Below are 19,637 nucleotides of genomic sequence, written 5' to 3' on the forward strand. Positions count from 1 at the left end.
AAGGCCTTGAGGAAACTTAAACAGATTTTGCACAAACGGTGGTGAAAGGTCACTGTGACCTTGCATCCAGCTCATTCTCAGAAACGCAATATCTGTAGAACGCTTTTAGGGGATTTTCACAAATTTGGCACAAACGTCCACTTGGACTCAACGATGAACTGATTAGAATTTGGTGGTAGAATGTCCCTGTTACCTTGCATCTGTCTCGTTTTTTTGAACATTTTATTTCAAGAGGGCCTTCAGAGAATTACCTCAAATTGGGCACAAACGTCAACTTGGACACAAGACTAAGCTGATCAGAGTTTGAAAGTCGGATGTCAACAGCAGTGTGACCTCATCCGTCTCATTCTCATGAACTCGATACCTCGAGAATATGTTGGGGAAATTTTTTTAGATTTGGCCCGAACGCCCACTTTAGAATAAACTGATAATAATTTGAAGGTCAAAGGCAATCAACTGTGATGCGGTAATTCTACATAACTAACAAACGTGCTCTCTTTCTGTCTTTTCCCTGCAGGTTGGTGACATAATAACACAGGTGGAGTTTGTGGATGAGCAGTGGATTTTGGGAGTTGTGGGCGGGAAGCGTGGGATTGTGCCTAAAAACTACATTTCACTTCTCTGATGAGGAAAACATGGAAACAGCCAATGGGGGAAAACTAGGAAATAACTTTTTTTCTTCTCAGTTTTCACAGCCGCTCTGTGTGAACAGGTTGGTCGGAGGGTTTTTGAACTGGTGACCTCCCCTCACCTGTGAACACTACAGAGCGTGCTGTGTACACTTAATTCCAAGGTTTTCCAAAAACTTTCCAGGCAATGAAACAAAAGCCGCCTGCTCAGTTTTTATTTGGAGTTTGGAAATCGGAACTCTGAGATGCAATTGGATCGTCTCTTTGATTGACAACCATTGACCTGACGTCACCTGGGCAACTGGCACCTGCTCACGATTGGCATGACAACTGAGAACGGGACGTACCTAGGCCACATAATGACGGAGTAAAACTGATATTACACCGTTGATTCTCATGTTGGACGATTTCCCATCTGGACTGGATTTGACTTTTTGTCTTTCACTGACTCTTTTTGGTTCATCAGTCGTGACCGGCCTGCACATGGACCTGCTTCGAAGAGCAGCTGTTGGATGACTTTCCTCTTTGTGTCTGATTGCAGATGTTTAACGCACTGTTGAAAAATGTTACATGTCAGATTTTCAAATTCAGGCCAACTTGCAGTATTGAAAGTAGAAAGGTTCGAAGGTTCGAAGTGGGGTTGTATACGGTACTTATTTACAGTCAGTTTATTACCTACAGTGAGTCGGCACGGCCGTAGTTTATAGAAGCAGACAGGAGTACCACCATGGAAACTAAACAATGTCCTACTGTTTCAGCCACCTAGAAAAAATCAATATCAGTATCAAGTGTATGCTATATTTAGAACATTTTCACTGGGTTGACGTTGTGGCCAGACAAACCTTTCCGACAGGGAGCTGATTGAATGTGAAACATAGCCATGCTTTAAACAAAGCCAGACTCCATTGACAAAAACATTAATTTTACCACACAGAACAATAGACTGCTACCTTGATCAGTTTGTTGGTTTGTGTAATTGTGTGACTTTGGTGTTTTAAAAGTTTAGTTCAGATTCACCACAGTCACACAGTAACACAGACAAACTAACCAATCGAAGCAGCGGTAGACCAGCAGCTCTCCTGTACTGTGAGATAAAAGTACTGTTCTGTCAATGGAGTCTGGTGGCGTCAAAGAGAGGTGTTGCCCGCCCCAGTTGCCCCCCAGCTTTTGAAATAGACACTGACATGGATTGGGGTAATGTGCCCTGGCACGGTACGTAGTGTTTAGAGTAATCAAACAGACTGAACTTTGGGGTCAGGTGCACTCAGATCCTGGCCTGGTCCCTGATTTAAAGGCTCCTTCAACTGATATTGATTTATTTAGGTGGCTAAATGTTGCTGCAGCTGACCGCCATCTACTTTATGTAATACACTGACTGTAGTTAAGTACCTCATACAACCCCACTGCAAATAATCCGAACTATCTTTTTAACACAGACTTTTAAAAACATGCGTCAGATACATTTTCAAAATCAGGCCAACTTGCAGTATTCAAACTGGAAAGCTTGCAAGGTTCAGAGAGGAGGACTAATTCACTCTAATCAGTTAAAACTCACATTATCATTAACATAGTGAAGAACACTATTCTCATCCTGAGCCAGAGGAGATCAGAAAACTGAATAAAAACTGAGTAATGTGTAGCTTTAAGCCGATCGACGAGGCGAGTGTGAGCCGCAGGCAGGATGTTTTTCCGCTAAAGCCTCCTGAGAGGAAACACCAGCTCTGCTTGCTCAATGATTTTAACATGCAGCGCTCAGCCATCTGAGGGCCCCAAAATAGCCACTTTTAAGACAGGAAGTCGTAGGACGTTGTCAGTGTAGGTAAAAGTAACTGTCAGAATGTTTAATTTTGTGACACTGTAGGAGCCTGTAGATATTTATAAAGGTTTAGTTTTTTTTGTTGCACGTTTTTGCTCATCCACTCTTACAACAAAGCTTTTTTTTTCCAATGTCTTACATCCCCAACACTTTGACGTATGAACCAGATCACTTTACATAAAGAACACTAAAGCTGGTTTTCATCTGTCATCTAGAAACTGATGATACATCACCGCTCAACATTTTCCAAAAGCTGGTTTCTAACTTGAGAGCTGAATGTTTGCGGCTGTTTCGCCATCCTGATGAAGTCAAAATATCCCAGTGAACGAAACACGATGAACTGGAGAAGAGTTGTGCCATGATTTGGAAAACAGTTGGCAGTAATGTAACGTATACACCGATCAGGCACATTAAAACCACTGACGGGACAGGTGAAGTGAATAACATCGATCATTTCATTACAATGCAATGTTCTGCTTGGAAACCTTTGGTCCTGACATTCATGTGGATGCGCCTTTATAGACCAAGTACCCCCTCTCATGGCAGCAGTACCCCCGATAGCAGTAGCCCCTCAGCAAGCCACAGTAGCCACACGGCAAAAACTGCTCAGGAATGGTCCAAGGAATGTGACAAGGACCTTAAGACGTCGATCTAGCATTCAGATTCCCCAGATCCTGATCTGATCAAGCACTTGTGGGGCAAACCAGTACTCCAAAGGTCCTTTGTCCAGGCCTTGACAAGTCAGAGCCAAGTATGATCTCTGATGGAGCCTCTGACCTGTCGAGGCATGGAGGCAGGACCTCTGGGGGTGTCCTGTGTTGTCTGGTACCAAGGCATTGTCAACAGATCCTTTGAGTCCTGTGGGTTGTGAGGTAAGGTACCAGCATGCCCAGTGGATGTTCGATCGGATTGGGATCTGGGGAATTTGGAGGCCAGGTTGACGCCTAGAGCTCTTGCCACGTCCCCGTGCCATTCCTGAGCAGTTTTTGTGGTGTGGCATGGTGCATTGTCCTGCTGTGGGGTGCACTTCCATCAGGGAGTGCAGTTGCCATGAGGGGGTGTATTGGTCTTTAATGGTATTTGGGTGGGTGGTGCATGTCAAGTGGCATCCACATAAAGGCCAGGACCCAAGGTTCCTCAGAAGAGCATTGAATTGTAACAAAATGATAAGTGTTATTCACTTCACCTGTCAGTGGTTTCAATGTTTTGGCCGATAGGTGTACGTGGGTTTCATTCAACAGATTTAAACAAGCTAAACTAAAACTTGACACTAGAAGAGCAAGTGGCTCAATAAAAGCAAACAAACCTGGATTAAGAAGATATTTTGAAATTTTTATACAAAGATGTTGTTAAGATATTAAAAATAAGCTTTACAGAATTTGAAAAATCACATTCGGTATTTTAAGATGTCATCATAAAACATGTTTAAAGGTCATATAAATACATAACTTGCACAGAGTGAACCAGGAAGTGAAAGTTGGAACAGCGAGGAACTAAAAAACGATTTCACACCCACTTTGGTTCAGGTTTGATTTCCTTCAGTTAAACAGTATCTTTAGGCGATCTTGCACCATCCTGCACCAACAATAGGAAGTGTCTTTTCATCACAGCATTATCGTACCGAACTCTTTCACAGATACAAAGCTCTGGCTGTATTTTTTTTTTTAGATGTACTGTACTATGGTCTTTTCTCTTTCACTGTTTCCTCAACATGTTTCCTGAGTTAAAACACTACATCTCAAAAAAAAAAAAAAAAACAGCATCTCACGTTTCCAGACTGAATATTTACTCAACTGAAACTCTTTGGTGTTTTATTAAAGATAAAAACATGGAGGATTTTCTCTCTCTAAACGTGCTGTCAGCAAATCAGCAGTGATGACGATGAATTTTTCTTTGTTAGACTAAAGTTTGTAGTTACAGGACCTGTGTAACCAGGGGACTTCATGTGATTCAGAAATAACTCCCCAGGTCTGTGTTTGTGCAGCACATTCGCACAGGATCAGTTAAATCTGTATTTTACTCAGATTCACTGACATTTTCTCGAGGATATGATGCCCACACTCAATTTAACTCCACTACACAACACAGAAATATGACGAAGCACAACCAGTGGTCATGTACGGTGTTAACCTCCGTTTTAGGCCTCTGTGCCGGCGACAGCTGAGGCATATTTGTCCATCCATCCTGTTCTTGTAAACACGAACACCTTGAGGGAATTTCTTAAAATTTGGCACAAACTTCCACTCGGACTTTAATGATGATCTGTTAGATTTTGGTGGTCAAAAGTAATAGTCAGTGTGACCGTGTCTGCCTCATTCTTGTGAGCACAATTTCTCAGGACCAGATTTTTTTTCAAATTTGGCACAAACAGTTTTGGTGGTTGAAGGTCAAAGGTCACTGTAACATTGCGCCTGCCTCATTTTCGGGTCCTTGAGGGTATTTCCTCAGATTTGGCACAAACGTCCACATGGACTTAAGAATTAACTGATACGAATTTGGTGGTCAAAGGTTGAAGGTCAGTGTGACCTCCCAAAACATGTTTTGAGAATTCATTTGCTAATTGTGACAAAACTTCACACAAATGTCTAACAGGATAAAATAATGATGTGATGACATTTTATATCCAAAAGGTCAAAGGTCAACTTCACTTTGACATCATAATATTCTGCAAAAAAAAGCTTTTCTGGCTATTATTAAACGTCATATCTCAGGAACAGAAGGGGAGACATTTGACTTGACAAATTACGGACATGGCAGATTAACACAGGCTTAAACTCACAGACGACCTTGGATATTACTACAAATCACAGGAAGTCCCCAGTTAATACTGTTCGTGTATGAACAGGGCTATCAGATAAGAAACAAGAACAGATTTGGTCATTTCTTTACAGTCATGAAAGAGACATGGGGAACTGTTCACATGATATATTTGTAAACTGAAAAATTTTAATGTAGGAAATGCAGACGTGTTACTATTTTTTGCACTTTGCAGCCACTGTATTTAGCTGTCTGTTAAATCCCACCGGACGATTGGGTATGTGCACTCAAGAGGGAGAAGTGAACAGTTTTGGTATCACTCAGTATTTTTACGTTCAGTGGGGCAAGTCTTTTGGTGTCTGTATTTGCATATTTGTGTGCCGAGCAGTTTCTAACTTTGACACGATTTGCAGGCGTCATCACAACTAATCTGGTGGCAGCTCGTCAAGAGAGGAAATCTTCCATGTGGCGTCTTTAAGACTGTGGCACTAACATGCGTGTGAGTGAGAAAGACACACAATGAAAGAGGTTTATAAAGTGCTTTGTCAGAGATATTTTGTGTATAACCAAACATTCCAACTTTTTAATACAAATAAAACTTTCAGACTTTTAATTAATTTAATTTGTTTTGTTTTTTCTTATGTGTTTTTGTGTTAATTGTTGGTGTGTTTCATCAGAGGTTGTCGTATAGCTGACATGTTTCAGATCTCTACTGACTCTGACAGAATGACTGGCAACTGAACATGAAGATTAACTGTTCAATTTACACCAGAGAGAATGACGGAAATACTGTCCAACCGAGAAAGTAATAAATCCGATCTTGGTTTCAGCCATTCAGTTTTTAATCAAATATACCCCAATTGTTGAGTCCTAAAATTATAAACCATAGGCTTTGATTTTTGTCTTTGCAGGCTTAATATTTTGTAATTGTAGTCATATTTATATCTTTTAAATTAAGTAAATTTACTCCGAAGTCTGGTCGGGTTTGTAGATGAATAATTCAGCATGTCTACTGCTTAATTTATATAATAGTATCTGGATTATTAGAAGAATGAGACTCTTAACGCTCAATAATGAAACACAAGCACAAGCTGTTTTTTTAGATTTAAAGAATTCATTTTTATTAAATGTAAAAATTCATCATATTTTAGCAAAAACTTTTAAGAAAACACCCTTTAGTTGCTGTAAATGTATGCATTAACAGGGTAAATGTTCTTGTTACTTATGAATTTACAAATCCAGAGACACATCAACAAAATGTTCTCACACAGGAAATAAACAAGAATACAAACTAACACCAAATGACAAACACATTTTACAGATTATTTATATGGCATTGTTGAAAATAGAGTTTACAAAGTGCTTTGACAAACAAAGCAAAGCAGAAGCAACAAACCCAGAGGCAATATAACAATAGGAGCCAAACAATAATGCTGAACTAAAGCCAGACATAAAATAAGGTAGAATGAAACAAGGATTAAAGGCCCACTGTGTAAAATGGGTTGAAAACAGTGACATCAGTGGTCAAATTCTAGATTGCAGGGCTCACTCGCTCACCCCTCCCGTCGGGTAAATGACGGTGGCCTTGTAGGGACAAAAAGCCTTGCGCACGACTTTTTCAGGAGTAGGTCTATCTCTATCAATGAGGTGAATATTTATTTAGAAATCTAAACCATGTTACGATATTGTAATGAATCCCTCACGAGCAGGAGACCAGAGGAGCGTTCGGGAAAAAGGCCTGTTTATTTGAGCACTCCAAAAACTCCGGTAACACTCCAGGGGGTAAAAGACTCCGTCCCAAACTCTGACTCTTCTAGCGTAACAGACACACTTCATACACACATACTCGTTTACCATACCGAGTGGGACCCCCTCCCCTCTCTGCTCCACCAATCTCCAGCCCGCACACTGACTGACAGCGTAGCCTGTAAACAGAGCTCAGCTGTTTATTTAGCCTAGCAATATCTCCGGACTATAGTAGCTGCAATGGACGACTTTGAACGCGATTTTGAAGAGTTTCTTGTAGCGGACACAGACCCAGAGCCATACCTGTTTGAGCCGGAGCATACAGATGAGGAACTCCATGTGTTTGATGCTGAGCGGGTGAGAAGAGAGGCTGAATGCACAGAATGGGATTCGGTGCTACTGCTACCATCATTGGGGAGACATATCACCAGGAGGAAAAGCACCGCAGAGAGTGCATCACAAGGAGTGAAGTTGCGTCTTCTTTTCCTCGCAGATGACGGTTCAGGTTCATTCTCTCCTGTTGCGTGGTAAGTGTGGTCCATTCGCAAACTTTATAACTAAAAAAACTTTTCACTACTCTCTATCAACGAACTACTAACACTCTGCTGTTTCCTCCTCCTTCGTCCTTCCTTCCGCTGTCTTCGTTGGTTCATTTATACACGCGCAACGCGTTCTCTGGCTGGCTGGATTGTCCGCTCGGGCTACCGTACATACATGGCGGCGCAAGATGGCGACCTCTCTAAAGCAAGGCCCTTGATATAGATATATATATATATATATATATATATATATATATAAAAGCGTAATTATAAGGCTACGAAAACCAAACGAATTTTATTTTATAGCGATCATACACTTGTATAAACATATTAATGGGTAGAAGATTCAGATTCAGATTGACAATAAACCATGCCAAATATTACACACTGGCCCTTTAAGAGAACATATTAGGAAGAAGACAGATGATAATGGGAAATAGAGATAAAAAAAAAAAAAATCACAATCACCAAAACCACTAAAACTAAATACAATAAAAAAAAGAATCAAATTAGTAAACACAAAATATTAATAAAAATAAGCAGGATCAAAAAGAATAACAAGATACGTAAAAAATAAATCCAAAAAAATTGAAAGGGAATTTTAGACACTGTCTCTATAAGTCTATCTACATGAGCTCACACAGCTCAGCAGTGTCTCCATTGACACCCCTGACTTCCTGTTTTACATGAGGCATGATTTGAAACAATCACACAGGTACACACTTTCTGCATTTGATAAAATCACACACAAAATCAACAACACCAGCCACCCGTGTCAAATCACTTTGTCCCTGTAAAGCATACATACCTGCACCTGCATTCATGTCCTCCATAAGTTAATATGTTTCTTGGATATTACCCTGTCCTCTGCCTCTTCAATGACTACTTGAGTTTACAGAACTCAGCAGTGTCTCCATTAGAACCACCAAGAAAAAGTCCAGCATAGAGCGGCTCAGTGAATGTGGTCTGGACTCTGTGGAGGAGAGTCATTGTTTGAGAGACGCTGTAGAAAGACAGAATACCTGCACTGTGATCCAGGTACACTCCTATTCTGGAGGATTTAGGTCCTGAGATGCTGATTGAGTGGCTGTCATGTCTGAAGGTATAACTATTGTCACAATATAGTGCCCAAGACTTCTCATTGAATCCAAATACATGTACATTAAAATCCCCTGATCTGCCAATACTCTTGTAGGCGACTGCTACTCCAGCTTTCCTGCTCCTCTCCACCTCCCAGTAACAACGTCCAGTCAGATCATCTTTACTCAAGACCTGAGGTATGTGAATGAATCTGTCTGGATGCTGAGAATATGGTGGATTTTTGTAATTATATGTTATTTTTCTGTTCCCCTCTGATAAAACCATGAAGTTGTTTGCTGTGTTTGGATCCAGCGTGATTTCACGTGAGTATTGTAAGAGCTCAGCTCTGGTCATGGGCTCTGCTAAAGGCAGTTTCTCAGTAAGGATGGTCTGCATTTTATCTCTGGCTGCTGTCACAGCTGCCATCACATCCTCAAAGTACTGCAGACAGTAGATGTTTGGTCTTGGTGACTCTGTGGACTCAGTAAGTTTTGACAGTGAGGGGTAACTGTAAAGAAACTGGATGTGGTCCTCCGTGTGTGAGAGCTGATCCAGCTCAGCGTCCTTCCTCCTTAACTCTGTGATCTCCTGGTCCAGCTTCTCCTGAAGCTCTTTGACTCGACTCACTTCAGTTTTCTGCAGAGATCTGATCTTCTGCTTCACATCAGAGCGTCTTTTCTCAATGAGATGTATCAACTCAGTAAAAATCTTCTCACTGTCCTCCGCTGCTTTATCAGCAGAGGAATCGATATCCTTCATCTCCTGCTGAAGCACCTTCACATCTTTCTCTCTGTCCTGGATTCTCTGCTGGATTTTTTGCCGACTTTCACCAAGCTCCTTCTGCCTCTCAGTCCGCTCTGCTGCAGCTGACACTGTGTCGTGGCCTTTATGTTCATCCATTGAGCAGAGAATGCAGATACACTGCTGATCAGTGCGGCAGAAAATCTTCATCACCTCATCATGACGGGAGCAGATGTTCTCCTGAAGCTTCAGGGAGGCTTCAGTGAGTTTGTGTTTTTTAAAAGTAGGAGATTCATAGTGAGGCTGAAGGTGTTGCTCACAGTAAGAGGCCAGACACACCAGACAGGACTTGAAGGCTTTCAGCTTCCTCCCAGTGCAGAAATCACAGGCCACATCTCCAGGTCTGGCATAGCAGTGATCAGCTGGAGCAGCTTCTGTCTTCCTCCGTTCCTCAATTAACTCTGCCAACATGGTGTTTTTCACGAGGACAGGCCTCAGGTAGAAAGTCTGTCTGCACTGAGGACAGGTGTAGATATTCTTGTCATCTTCTTCATCCCAGTGGGCTTTAATACAGCTCATACAGTAGTTGTGTCCACAAGAAATAGTCACCGGATCCTTCAGCAGATCCAGACAGATCGAACAGCAGAATTTCACCTCGTCAGCTTTTTTTCCTTGCTGCGCCATTTCACCTCTCAACAGTTTCACATTCCTCTCAGCATATAAATGCATCACACAGGAAGCCAAACCTACTTTTCTCACAATACTGCACACCGATCTGCAGTAATGTGGTCTGGCAGCTCTTGCACTCAACAACATGTTGGCCACACCCATCTCTAAACTTGCAGATCTACTAAAGGGGAGGGAACCCTTAAAATTGAATCTGTGTTTCAGAAAAGAAGGGAGTGGTTATCAGTGTCTGTTTCATTCAAGGAAATGGAGCAGTTTGAGCTCTGGCTGCATTTACAGTCTTTATTTACATGTTTATCGTTGGTTTGAACTTCAGCAGCATGTTCAACTGTCTTTTCAGGTTTACAGTGGTGGTCTTTTTCTGAGTTGGTTGATTGATCTGAATAAGCCTGTGTTAATATGTCCAATTATGTGTCAGCAGCTGAGGTTGCTCTTCAGTTTTGCCTACTTTCCAACTAAAAATAGTAATTCTAATAATATATTTGTTGTCTTTTTCTGATTGGACCCAGTGCATTGTAAAAACAAATGTTTAAATCTCTGGTCCTGTGTTAGATTAAACATCCACTACTGTACTGTAAAAGGAACAGTAACAAGGAAATACCCAGTCTGTGTTTGAAACAAGTGTGTGCGTGTGTGTGTGTGTGTCGGGGGGTGGGGGTTGTAAGTGTTTGTTTCATTCAAGGAAACGGAGCAGTTTGATCTTTGGTTGCATTTCTAACCTTTATTTACATTACATTAACATTTCTTTGGGGATGCTAGCATCGCATTTGAGGAGGCACATGACCAGCTACGGGTACCTGGTTGCATAAAACCACTCAGGCTTTGGTTGCCCTTAAATTTTCATCTTAGGATACCTTAGAAAAAATACACATTTCATAAAATTACCTAGAGTTCATCATGATGTTGTAAAGGAAAACCCTTGGATCTCCAAGTGTTTGCACTTTGCTACTTAAGTATTCCGTTAATAGGGTGTCAGAAGGTCCTTTGTTAGCATTTACCTCCGAAATAATTCAAGAGACCTATACCAGTCTCTTAAAAGTTAAATAATTTGTGGAACATGAGACCATGGCTGAATTTATGGTAACTGAAGAGGAAGAGGAAAAGGTACCAAGACACATTTTTTAAGACAGAAAAAAGTAATCATATTCATATCTGTCAAATTAAATAAATTAACATAGAAGTTTGGTCAGGGTTTACCATGAATAATTCAGCAGGTCTACAGCTTAATTTATATAATAATGACTGGATGATTAGAAGAGTGAGACTTTAAACACTTAAAAATAAACACACACAAGCTGATTCTATGAATTTATGTAATTCCTTTTTATTTAATTTTTACAGTCATTATGTTTTTGTTTAAAAAAAACCCCCCCTCATATTTCTGCAAAGGTGGAGTTCTCTCACCAAAAATTTCATTTTTAGAAAACACCCTTTAGTTGCTGTAAATGTATGCATTAACAAAGTGAATGCTCCTGTTACTTAGGGATTTACTGATTCAGAGACACAACAACAAAACATTTGCACTGCATTCAGAGGACTGGACGGTGATATATAGTTATCTTATCTCTCACACACAGCAAATAAAAATACAAATCAACACCAAATGATAAACACATTTTACAGTCCCTCAAATTATTGTTTATATCTTTTTAGAATAGTAATAATAATATGAACTTTATTTATATGGCACTGTTAAAAACAGAGTTTACAAAGTGCTTTGACAAAACAAAGCAAAGCAGAAGCAAAAACATCAGAGGCAATATAACAATAGGAGCCAAACAGTAATGCTGAACTAAGGCCAGACATAAAATTAAGGTAGAATTAAACAAGGATTAAGAGAACATATCAGGAAGAAGAAAGATGATAATAGGACATAGAGAGGAATTATTAAAAAAAACCCATACCAATAAAAGTAAGTACAATTTTTTAAAAGACTAAAATTAGTAAACACAAAATATTAATTATGGTAATAATAATAAGCAGGATCAAGACTGACTAAAAAGATACAGAAAAATAATCAAAAGAAATTGAAAGATAAATTCAAACACAATATTACACTGTCTGTTTAATAAGTCTATCTACATGAGCTCACACAGCTCAGCAGTGTCTCCATTGACACCCCGAAGCCAGAGTCCAGCACTGAGCTGCTGAGTGAACATACTGTACTTTAGACTCCTGACTTCCTGTTGTACATGAGGCATGATTTGAAACAATCATACAGGTACACACTTTCTGCATTTGATAAAATCACACACAAAATCAACAACACCAGCCACCCTGTGTCAAATCACTTTGTCCCTGTAAAGCATACATAACTGCACCTGCATTCATGTCCTCCATAAGTTAATATGTTTCTTGGATATTACCCTGTCCTCTGCCTCTTCAATGACTACTTGAGTTTACAGAACTCAGCAGTGTCTCCATTAGAACCACCAAGAAAAAGTCCAGCATAGAGCGGCTCAGTGAATGTGGTCTGGACTCTGTGGAGGAGAGTCATTGTTTGAGAGACGCTGTAGAAAGACAGAATACCTGCACTGTGATCCAGGTACACTCCTATTCTGGAGGATTTAGGTCCTGAGATGCTGATTGAGTGGCTGTCATGTCTGAAGGTATAACTATTGTCACAATATAGTGCCCAAGACTTCTCATTGTATCCAAATACATGTACATTAAAATCCCCTGATCTGCCAATACTCTTGTAGGCGACTGCTACTCCAGCTTTCCTGCTCATCTCCACCTCCCAGTAACAACGTCCAGTCAGTCCATCTTTACTCAAGACCTGAGGTATGTGAATGAATCTGTCTGGATGCTGAGAATATGGTGGATTTTTTGTATTAAATGTTATTTTTCTGTTCCCCTCTGATAAAACCATGAAGTTGTTTGCTGTGTTTGGATCCAGCGTGATTTCACGAGAATATTGTAAGAGCCCAGCTCTGGTCGTGGGCTCTGCTAAAGGCAGTTTCTCAGTAAGGATGGTCTGCATTTTGTCTCTAGCTGCTGTCACAGCTGCCACCACATCCTCAAAGTCCTGCAGACAGTAGATGTTTGGTCTTGGTGACTCTGTGGACTCCGTTAGTTTGGACAGTGAGGGGTAACTGTGAAGAAACTGGATGTGGTCCTCCGTGTGTGAGAGCTGATCCAGCTCAGCGTCCTTCCTCCTTAGCTCTGTGATCTCCTGATCCAGCTTCTCCTGAAGCTCTTCAGTTTTCTGTCTGGATCTGATCTTCTGCTTCACATCAGAGCGTCTTTTCTCAAGGAGACGGATCAACTCAGTAAAAATCTTCTCACTGTCCTCCGCTGCTTTATCAGCAGAGGAATCGATATCCTTCATCTCCTGCTGAAGCACCTTCACATCTTTCTCTCGGTCCTGGATTCTCTGCTGGATTTTTTGCCGACTTTCACCAAGCTCCTTTTGCCTCTCAGTCCGTTCTGCTGCAGCTGACACTGTGTTGTGGCCTTTATGTTCATCCATTGAGCAGAGATAACAGATACACTGCTGATCAGTGCGGCAGAAAATCTTCATCACCTCATCATGACGGGAGCAGATGTTCTCCTGAAGCTTCAGGGAGGCTTCAGTGAGTTTGTGTTTTTTAAAAGTAGGAGATTCATAGTGAGGCTGAAGGTGTTGCTCACAGTAAGAGGCCAGACACACCAGACAGGACTTGAAGGCTTTCAGCTTCCTCCCAGTGCAGAAATCACAGGCCACATCTCCAGGTCTGGCATAGCAGTGATCAGCTGGAGCAGCTTCTGTCTTCCTCCGTTCCTCAATTAACTCTGCCAACATGGTGTTTTTCACGAGGACAGGCCTCGGGTAGAAAGTCTGTCTGCACTGAGGACAGGTGTAGATATTCTTGTCATCTTCTTCATCCCAGTGGGCTTTAATACAGCTCATACAGTAGTTGTGTCCACAAGAAATAGTCACCGGATCCTTCAGCAGATCCAGACAGATCGAACAGCAGAATTTCACCTCGTCAGCTTTTTTTCCTTGCTGCGCCATTTCACCTCTCAACAACAGGGAATGCCTGAACAGTTTCACATTCCTCTCAGCATATAAATGCGTCACACAGGAAGCCAAACCTGCTTTTCTCACAATACTGCACACCGATCTGCAGTAATGTGGTCTGGCAGCTCTTGCACTCAACAACATGTTGGCCACACCCATCTCTAAACTTGCAGATCTACTAAAGGGGAGGGAACCCTTAAAATTGAATCTGTGTTTCAGAAAAGAAGGGAGTGGTTATCAGTGTCTGTTTCATTTAAGGAAATGGAGCAGTTTGAGCTTTGGCTGCATTTACAGCCTTTATTTACATGTTTATCGTTGGTTTGAACTTCAGCAGCATGTTCAACTGTCTTTTTCAGGTTTACAGTGGTGGTTTTCAGTTGGTTGATTGATCTGAATAAGCCTGTGAATATGTCCAATTATGTGTCAGCAGCTGAGGTTGCTCTTCAGTTTTGCCTACTTTCCAACTAAAAATAGAAATTCTAATAATATATTTGTTGTCTTTTTCTGATTGGACCCAGTGCATTGTAAAAACAAATGTTTAAATCTCTGGTCCTGTGTTAGGTTAAACATCCACTACTGTACTGTAAAAGGAACAGTAACAAGGAAATACCCAGTCTGTGTTTGAAACAAGTGTGTGCGTGTGTGTGTGTGTGTCGGGGGGTGGGGGTTGTAAGTGTTTGTTTCATTCAAGGAAATGGAGCAGTTTGATCTTTGGTTGCATTTATAACCTTTATTTACATTACATAACATTACTTTGGGGACGCTAGCATCGCATTTGAGAAGGCACATGACCAGCTACAGGTGCCTGGTTGCATAAAACCACTCAGGCTATATGAATTTCCTACCTAGATGATGAATTACCTAGAGTTCATCATGATGTTGTAAAGGAAAACCCTTGGATCTCCAAGTGTTTGCACTTTGCTACTTAAGTATTCCCTTAATAGGGTGTCAGAAGGTCCTAGCATTTACCTCCGAAAAATTTAAGAGACCTATACCAGTCTCTTAAAAGTTAAATCATTTGTGGAACATGAGACCATGGCTGAATTTATGGTAACTGAAGAGGAAGAGGAAAAGGTACCAAGACACATTTTTTCAGACAGAAAAAAGTAATCATATTCATATCTGTTAAATTAAATAAATTAACGTAGAAGTTTGGTCAGGGTTTACCATGAATAATTCAGCAGGTCTGCATCTTAATTTATATAATAATGACTGGATGATTAGAAGAATAAGACTTTAAACACTTAAAAAGGAATTACATAAATTCATAGAATCAGCTGGTGTGTATTTATTTTTATTTAATTTTTACAGTCATTATGTTTTTCAAAAAAACCCTCATATTTCTGCAAAGGTGCAGTTCTCTCACCAAACTTACATTTTTAGAAAACACCCTTTAGCTGCTGTAAATGTATGCATTAACAAAGTGAATGTTCCTGTTACTTAGGGATTTACTGATTCAGAGACATAACAACAAAACATTTGCACTGCATTCAGAGGACTGGACGGTGATATATAGTTATCTTATCTCTCACACACAGGAAATAAACAGCAATACAAGCTAATACCAAACGATGAATACATTTTACAGTCCCTCAAATTATTGATTATATCTTTTTATAATAGTAATAATAATAATAATAATATTAACTTTATTTATATGACACTGTGAAAAACAGAGTTTACAAAGTGCTCTGACAAACAAAGCAAAGCAGAAACAAAAACATCAGAGGCAATATAACAATAGGAGCCAATCAGTAATGCTGAACTAAGGCCAGACAAACATTAAGGTAGAATTAAACAAGGATTAAGAGAACATATCAGGAAGAAGACAGATGATAATAGGAAATAGAGAGAATTATTTAAAAAGTCATACCAATAAAAGTAAATAAAATTAAAAAACAAAACAAAACAAAAAACTAAAATTAGTAAACACAAAATATTAATGATAATAATAATAAGCAGGATCAGGACTGACTAAAAAGATACAGAAAAATAATAAAAGGAAATTGAAAGATAAATTCAAACACAATGTTACGCACTGTCTCTTTAATAAGTCTATCTACATGAGCTCACACAGCTCAGCAGTGTCTCCATTGACACCCCTGACTTCCTGTTGTACATGAGGCATGATTTGAAACAATCACACAGGTACACACTTTCTGCATTTGATAAAATCACACACAAAATCAACAACACCAGCCACCCTGTGTCAAATCACTTTGTCCCTGTAAAGCATACATAACTGCACCTGCATTCATGTCCTCCATAAGTTAATATGTTTCTTGGATATTACCCTGTCCTCTGCCTCTTCAATGACTACTTGAGTTGACAGAACTCAGCAGTGTCTCCATTAGAACCACCAAGAAAAAGTCCAGCATAGAGCGGCTCAGTGAATGTGGTCTGGACTCTGTGGAGGAGAGTCATTGTTTGAGAGACGCTGTAGAAAGACAGAATACCTGCACTGTGATCCAGGTACACTCCTATTCTGGAGGATTTAGGTCCTGAGATGCTGATTGAGTGGCTGTCATGTCTGAAGGTATAACTATTGTCACAATGTAAATTCCAAGACTTCTCATTGAATCCAAATACACATGCATTCAAGTCCCCTGATCTGGCAATACTCTTATAAGCAACAACAACAGCTTTCCTGCTCCTCTCCACCTCCCAGTAACAACGTCCAGTCAGATCATCTTTACTCAAGACCTGAGATATGCGAGTGAATCTGTCTGGATGCTGAGAATATGGCGGATTTTTTGTATTAAATGTTATTTTTCTGTTCCCCTCTGATAAAACCATGAAGCTGTTTGCTGTGTTTGGATCCAGCGTGATTTCACGTGAGTATTGTAAGAGCTCAGCTCTGGTCGTGGGCTCTGCTAACGACAGTTTCTCAGTAAGGATGGTCTGCATTTTATCTCTGGCTGCTGTCACAGCTGCCACCACATCCTTAAAGTGCTGCAGACAGTAGATGTTTGGTCTTGGTGACTCTGTGGACTCCGTTAGTTTGGACAGTGAGGGGTAACTGTAAAGAAACTGGATGTGGTCCTCTGTGTGTGAGAGCTGATCCAGCTCAGCGTCCTTCCTCTTTAGCTCAGCGATCTCCTGGTCCAGCTTCTCCTGAAGCTCTTTGACTCGACTCACTTCAGTTTTCTGCAGAGATCTGATCTTCTGCTTCACATCAGAGCGTCTTTTCTCAATGAGATGTATCAACTCAGTAAAAATCTTCTCACTGTCCTCCGCTGCTTTATCAGCAGAGGAATCGATATCCTTCATCTCCTGCTGAAGCACCTTCACATCTTTCTCTCGGTCCTGGATTCTCTGCTGGATTTTTTGCCGACTTTCACCAAGCTCCTTTTGCCTCTCAGTCCGTTCTGCTGCAGCTGACACTGTGTCATGGTCTTTATGTTCATCCATTGAGCAGAGAATGCAGATACACTGCTGATCAGTGCAGCAGAAAATCTTCATCACCTCATCATGACGGGAGCAGATGTTCTCCTGAAGCTTCAGGGAGGCTTCAATGAGTTTGTGTTTTTTAAAAGTAGGAGATTCATAGTGAGGCTGAAGGTGTTGCTCACAGTAAGAGGCCAGACACACCAGACAGGACTTGAAGGCTTTCAGCTTCCTCCCAGTGCAGAAATCACAGGCCACATCTCCAGGTCTGGCATAGCAGTGATCAGCTGGAGCAACTTCTGTCTTCCTCCGTTCCTCAATTAACTCTGCCAACATGGTGTTTTTCACGAGGACAGGCCTCGGGTAGAAAGTCTGTTTGCACTGAGGACAGGTGTAGATATTCTTCTGATCTGCTTCATCCCAGTGGGCTTTAATACAGCTCATGCAGTAGTTGTGTCCACAGGGAATAGTCACCGGATCCTTCAGCAGATCCAGACAGATTGAACAGCAGAATTTCACCTCATATGCTTCATTTCTTTGCTGCGCCATTTCACCCCTCAACAACAGGGAATGTCTTGGAGTTGGACTTTCCTCTGAGCAAATAAAGTCATCAAGAAGGAAGCCAAACCTTCTTTGCTGTCCCGCTGCCAAGCTGATTGCACTTTGCAGCATGGTGAGTACACCAATCCCCAAACTGGTAGATCAATAAAAGAGGTGGGAACCAGAAAATATTCAGTTGGAGTTGGACTGAAAGGGCGCGGTTTAAACCATGGCAGCATTTATGGCCTTTATCTAAAGGTTTTACAGTCAGTTTGCACTTTGGCAGCGTGTGCTGCCCTCCTTTAAACCAAGACTGAGCTTTGGTCACCTGGTTGAGGTGGTTGAGAACACAGTTCAGCTCTCTGGCTTAGGTAGTCAGTGTTGAGGCAAAGCAGAAAAAGTTATGTATGAGAAACTTTCCCTTTCAGAATTTATTGGGATGTGTTGAATGGGGTTGAGGTCTGGGCTCTGTGCAGACCAGTTAGGTTTGTCCACCATTTCTTTATGGACGTGACTGTGTATACGGGGACATTGTAATGTTGAAACAAAAAAAGGACAAACACAAACTGTTAAGACCAGATTGGAAGGGCTAAATTTACAGACTCGCAAAACCTGCGAATTAAGAGACCGAACAAAGTTCAAGTTTTCTGATGATACTAGAGGTTCATCCAACCTTTTTATGTCATCACATTCTTCTTTTTCCCAATTAACGTAATTAAATAGATTTATCACTTCCTGCCCTCCATCTGAATTTTGCACGTGATTGCAAACAACCTATTAAGTTTTGTTTTAATGAAATGCTCTTTGTGAAAGTCCCTTTGTGAGTTCCCTTTGGTGAACAGGTACGCAGGGTTTATGTCTAGGGCTTTAAGAATGGAGGGAGTGATGATCAGCAGGTCTGCCTCTGTTGTGAAGAACCACTTACTTTTCTAGGAAGTACTGATCATATGACTGGATAAACGAGACTTGGATTTTACCTCACACAAATTTTTGTAAACTGATGTTTTGATATAGTTGTATTGTTGCTAAAAGTGGTCGCCTATGAGCTCATTTATGCTTCATGTTAGAGATGGACGGAGTCTTCTGTCTGTACGCTGTAGTAATTTTGTCTGAATTTGTGCATGTTTTCTGAAACCTTACAGATACAGAGCAGTACCACCGAAGATCATGGGGGCAGTGCAGTGTAGTTGAAGTGAGATATGACCGTAGGAGACAACAAAGACATTTCAATAATGACTTACAGAACGAATCAATAATACAGTGAAAAGAGTTCTCCTTCCGCAGGTCCGATGTATTTTATGGCCTCACATACCACCGTGGTCTACAACACTGCCTCCGTTTTTATTCGACATCCTCCACCGTCACCATGTTTGTTTTTGCGTGAGACTCCACCCTCTCGTGCCATCTATTGACTGTATCTATACCACCATAAAGGACGCACGGAAGTATAAGGGTCGTGAAGTTTACAGCGTTTGAAACAAACAAACAAACATATTTTTGTTTGTAAAGGGAGTATAATTGAGACTTCATGAAGAATTTTTGCCTCTTTTGGATTCTTCATTGCCTGTGGAGGCATGCAAGAAAAACATTTCCTTCACAGATTCCCGGTAACGCACAGTTGGTGCTTCTCAAAGTCAAAGAAGGATCCTTGAACAGCTGAATTTCAAGGAGGCTACGTCAACGAATCCCATCGAAGGACCAAGTCAGTGTCA

At 40.9% G+C, this 19,637-nt stretch overlaps 4 protein-coding genes across 5 annotated transcripts in view; 1 reads left to right on the plus strand and 3 right to left on the minus strand.

Annotated features, from left to right (window-relative positions):
- LOC125884154 (SH3 domain-containing protein 19-like) overlaps window positions 1-5,819 on the plus strand; it is a 44,789-nt gene extending 38,970 nt beyond the window's left edge. For both annotated transcript variants that reach the window (XM_049568968.1, XM_049568970.1), the window contains exon 17: window positions 518-5,819. In XM_049568968.1, coding sequence (XP_049424925.1) covers window positions 518-625 — 108 coding nt within the window. In that variant the 3' untranslated portion in view covers window positions 626-5,819. The remainder of the gene's footprint in view (window positions 1-517) is intronic.
- A 1,237-nt stretch (window positions 5,820-7,056) lies between these two features.
- On the minus strand, window positions 7,057-10,000 carry LOC125884168 (tripartite motif-containing protein 16-like). The gene has a single exon (XM_049569005.1). It carries the CDS (start codon window positions 9,990-9,992, stop codon window positions 8,370-8,372), a length of 1,623 nt encoding a protein of 540 aa, XP_049424962.1. The 5' UTR covers window positions 9,993-10,000; the 3' UTR covers window positions 7,057-8,369.
- A 1,369-nt stretch (window positions 10,001-11,369) lies between these two features.
- LOC125884172 (tripartite motif-containing protein 16-like) lies at window positions 11,370-14,087 on the minus strand. The gene has a single exon (XM_049569009.1). The coding sequence runs from the start codon at window positions 13,990-13,992 to the stop codon at window positions 12,385-12,387; it is 1,608 nt and encodes a 535-aa protein (XP_049424966.1). The 5' UTR covers window positions 13,993-14,087; the 3' UTR covers window positions 11,370-12,384.
- Window positions 14,088-16,155: 2,068 nt separating this feature from the next.
- On the minus strand, window positions 16,156-17,934 carry LOC125884171 (tripartite motif-containing protein 16-like). The gene has a single exon (XM_049569008.1). The coding sequence runs from the start codon at window positions 17,932-17,934 to the stop codon at window positions 16,315-16,317; it is 1,620 nt and encodes a 539-aa protein (XP_049424965.1). The 3' UTR covers window positions 16,156-16,314.
- Window positions 17,935-19,637: the final 1,703 nt, after the last annotated feature.

Source organism: Epinephelus fuscoguttatus, linkage group LG23, assembly GCF_011397635.1.
Source record: "Epinephelus fuscoguttatus linkage group LG23, E.fuscoguttatus.final_Chr_v1".
Lineage (NCBI taxonomy): Eukaryota > Metazoa > Chordata > Actinopteri > Perciformes > Serranidae > Epinephelus > Epinephelus fuscoguttatus.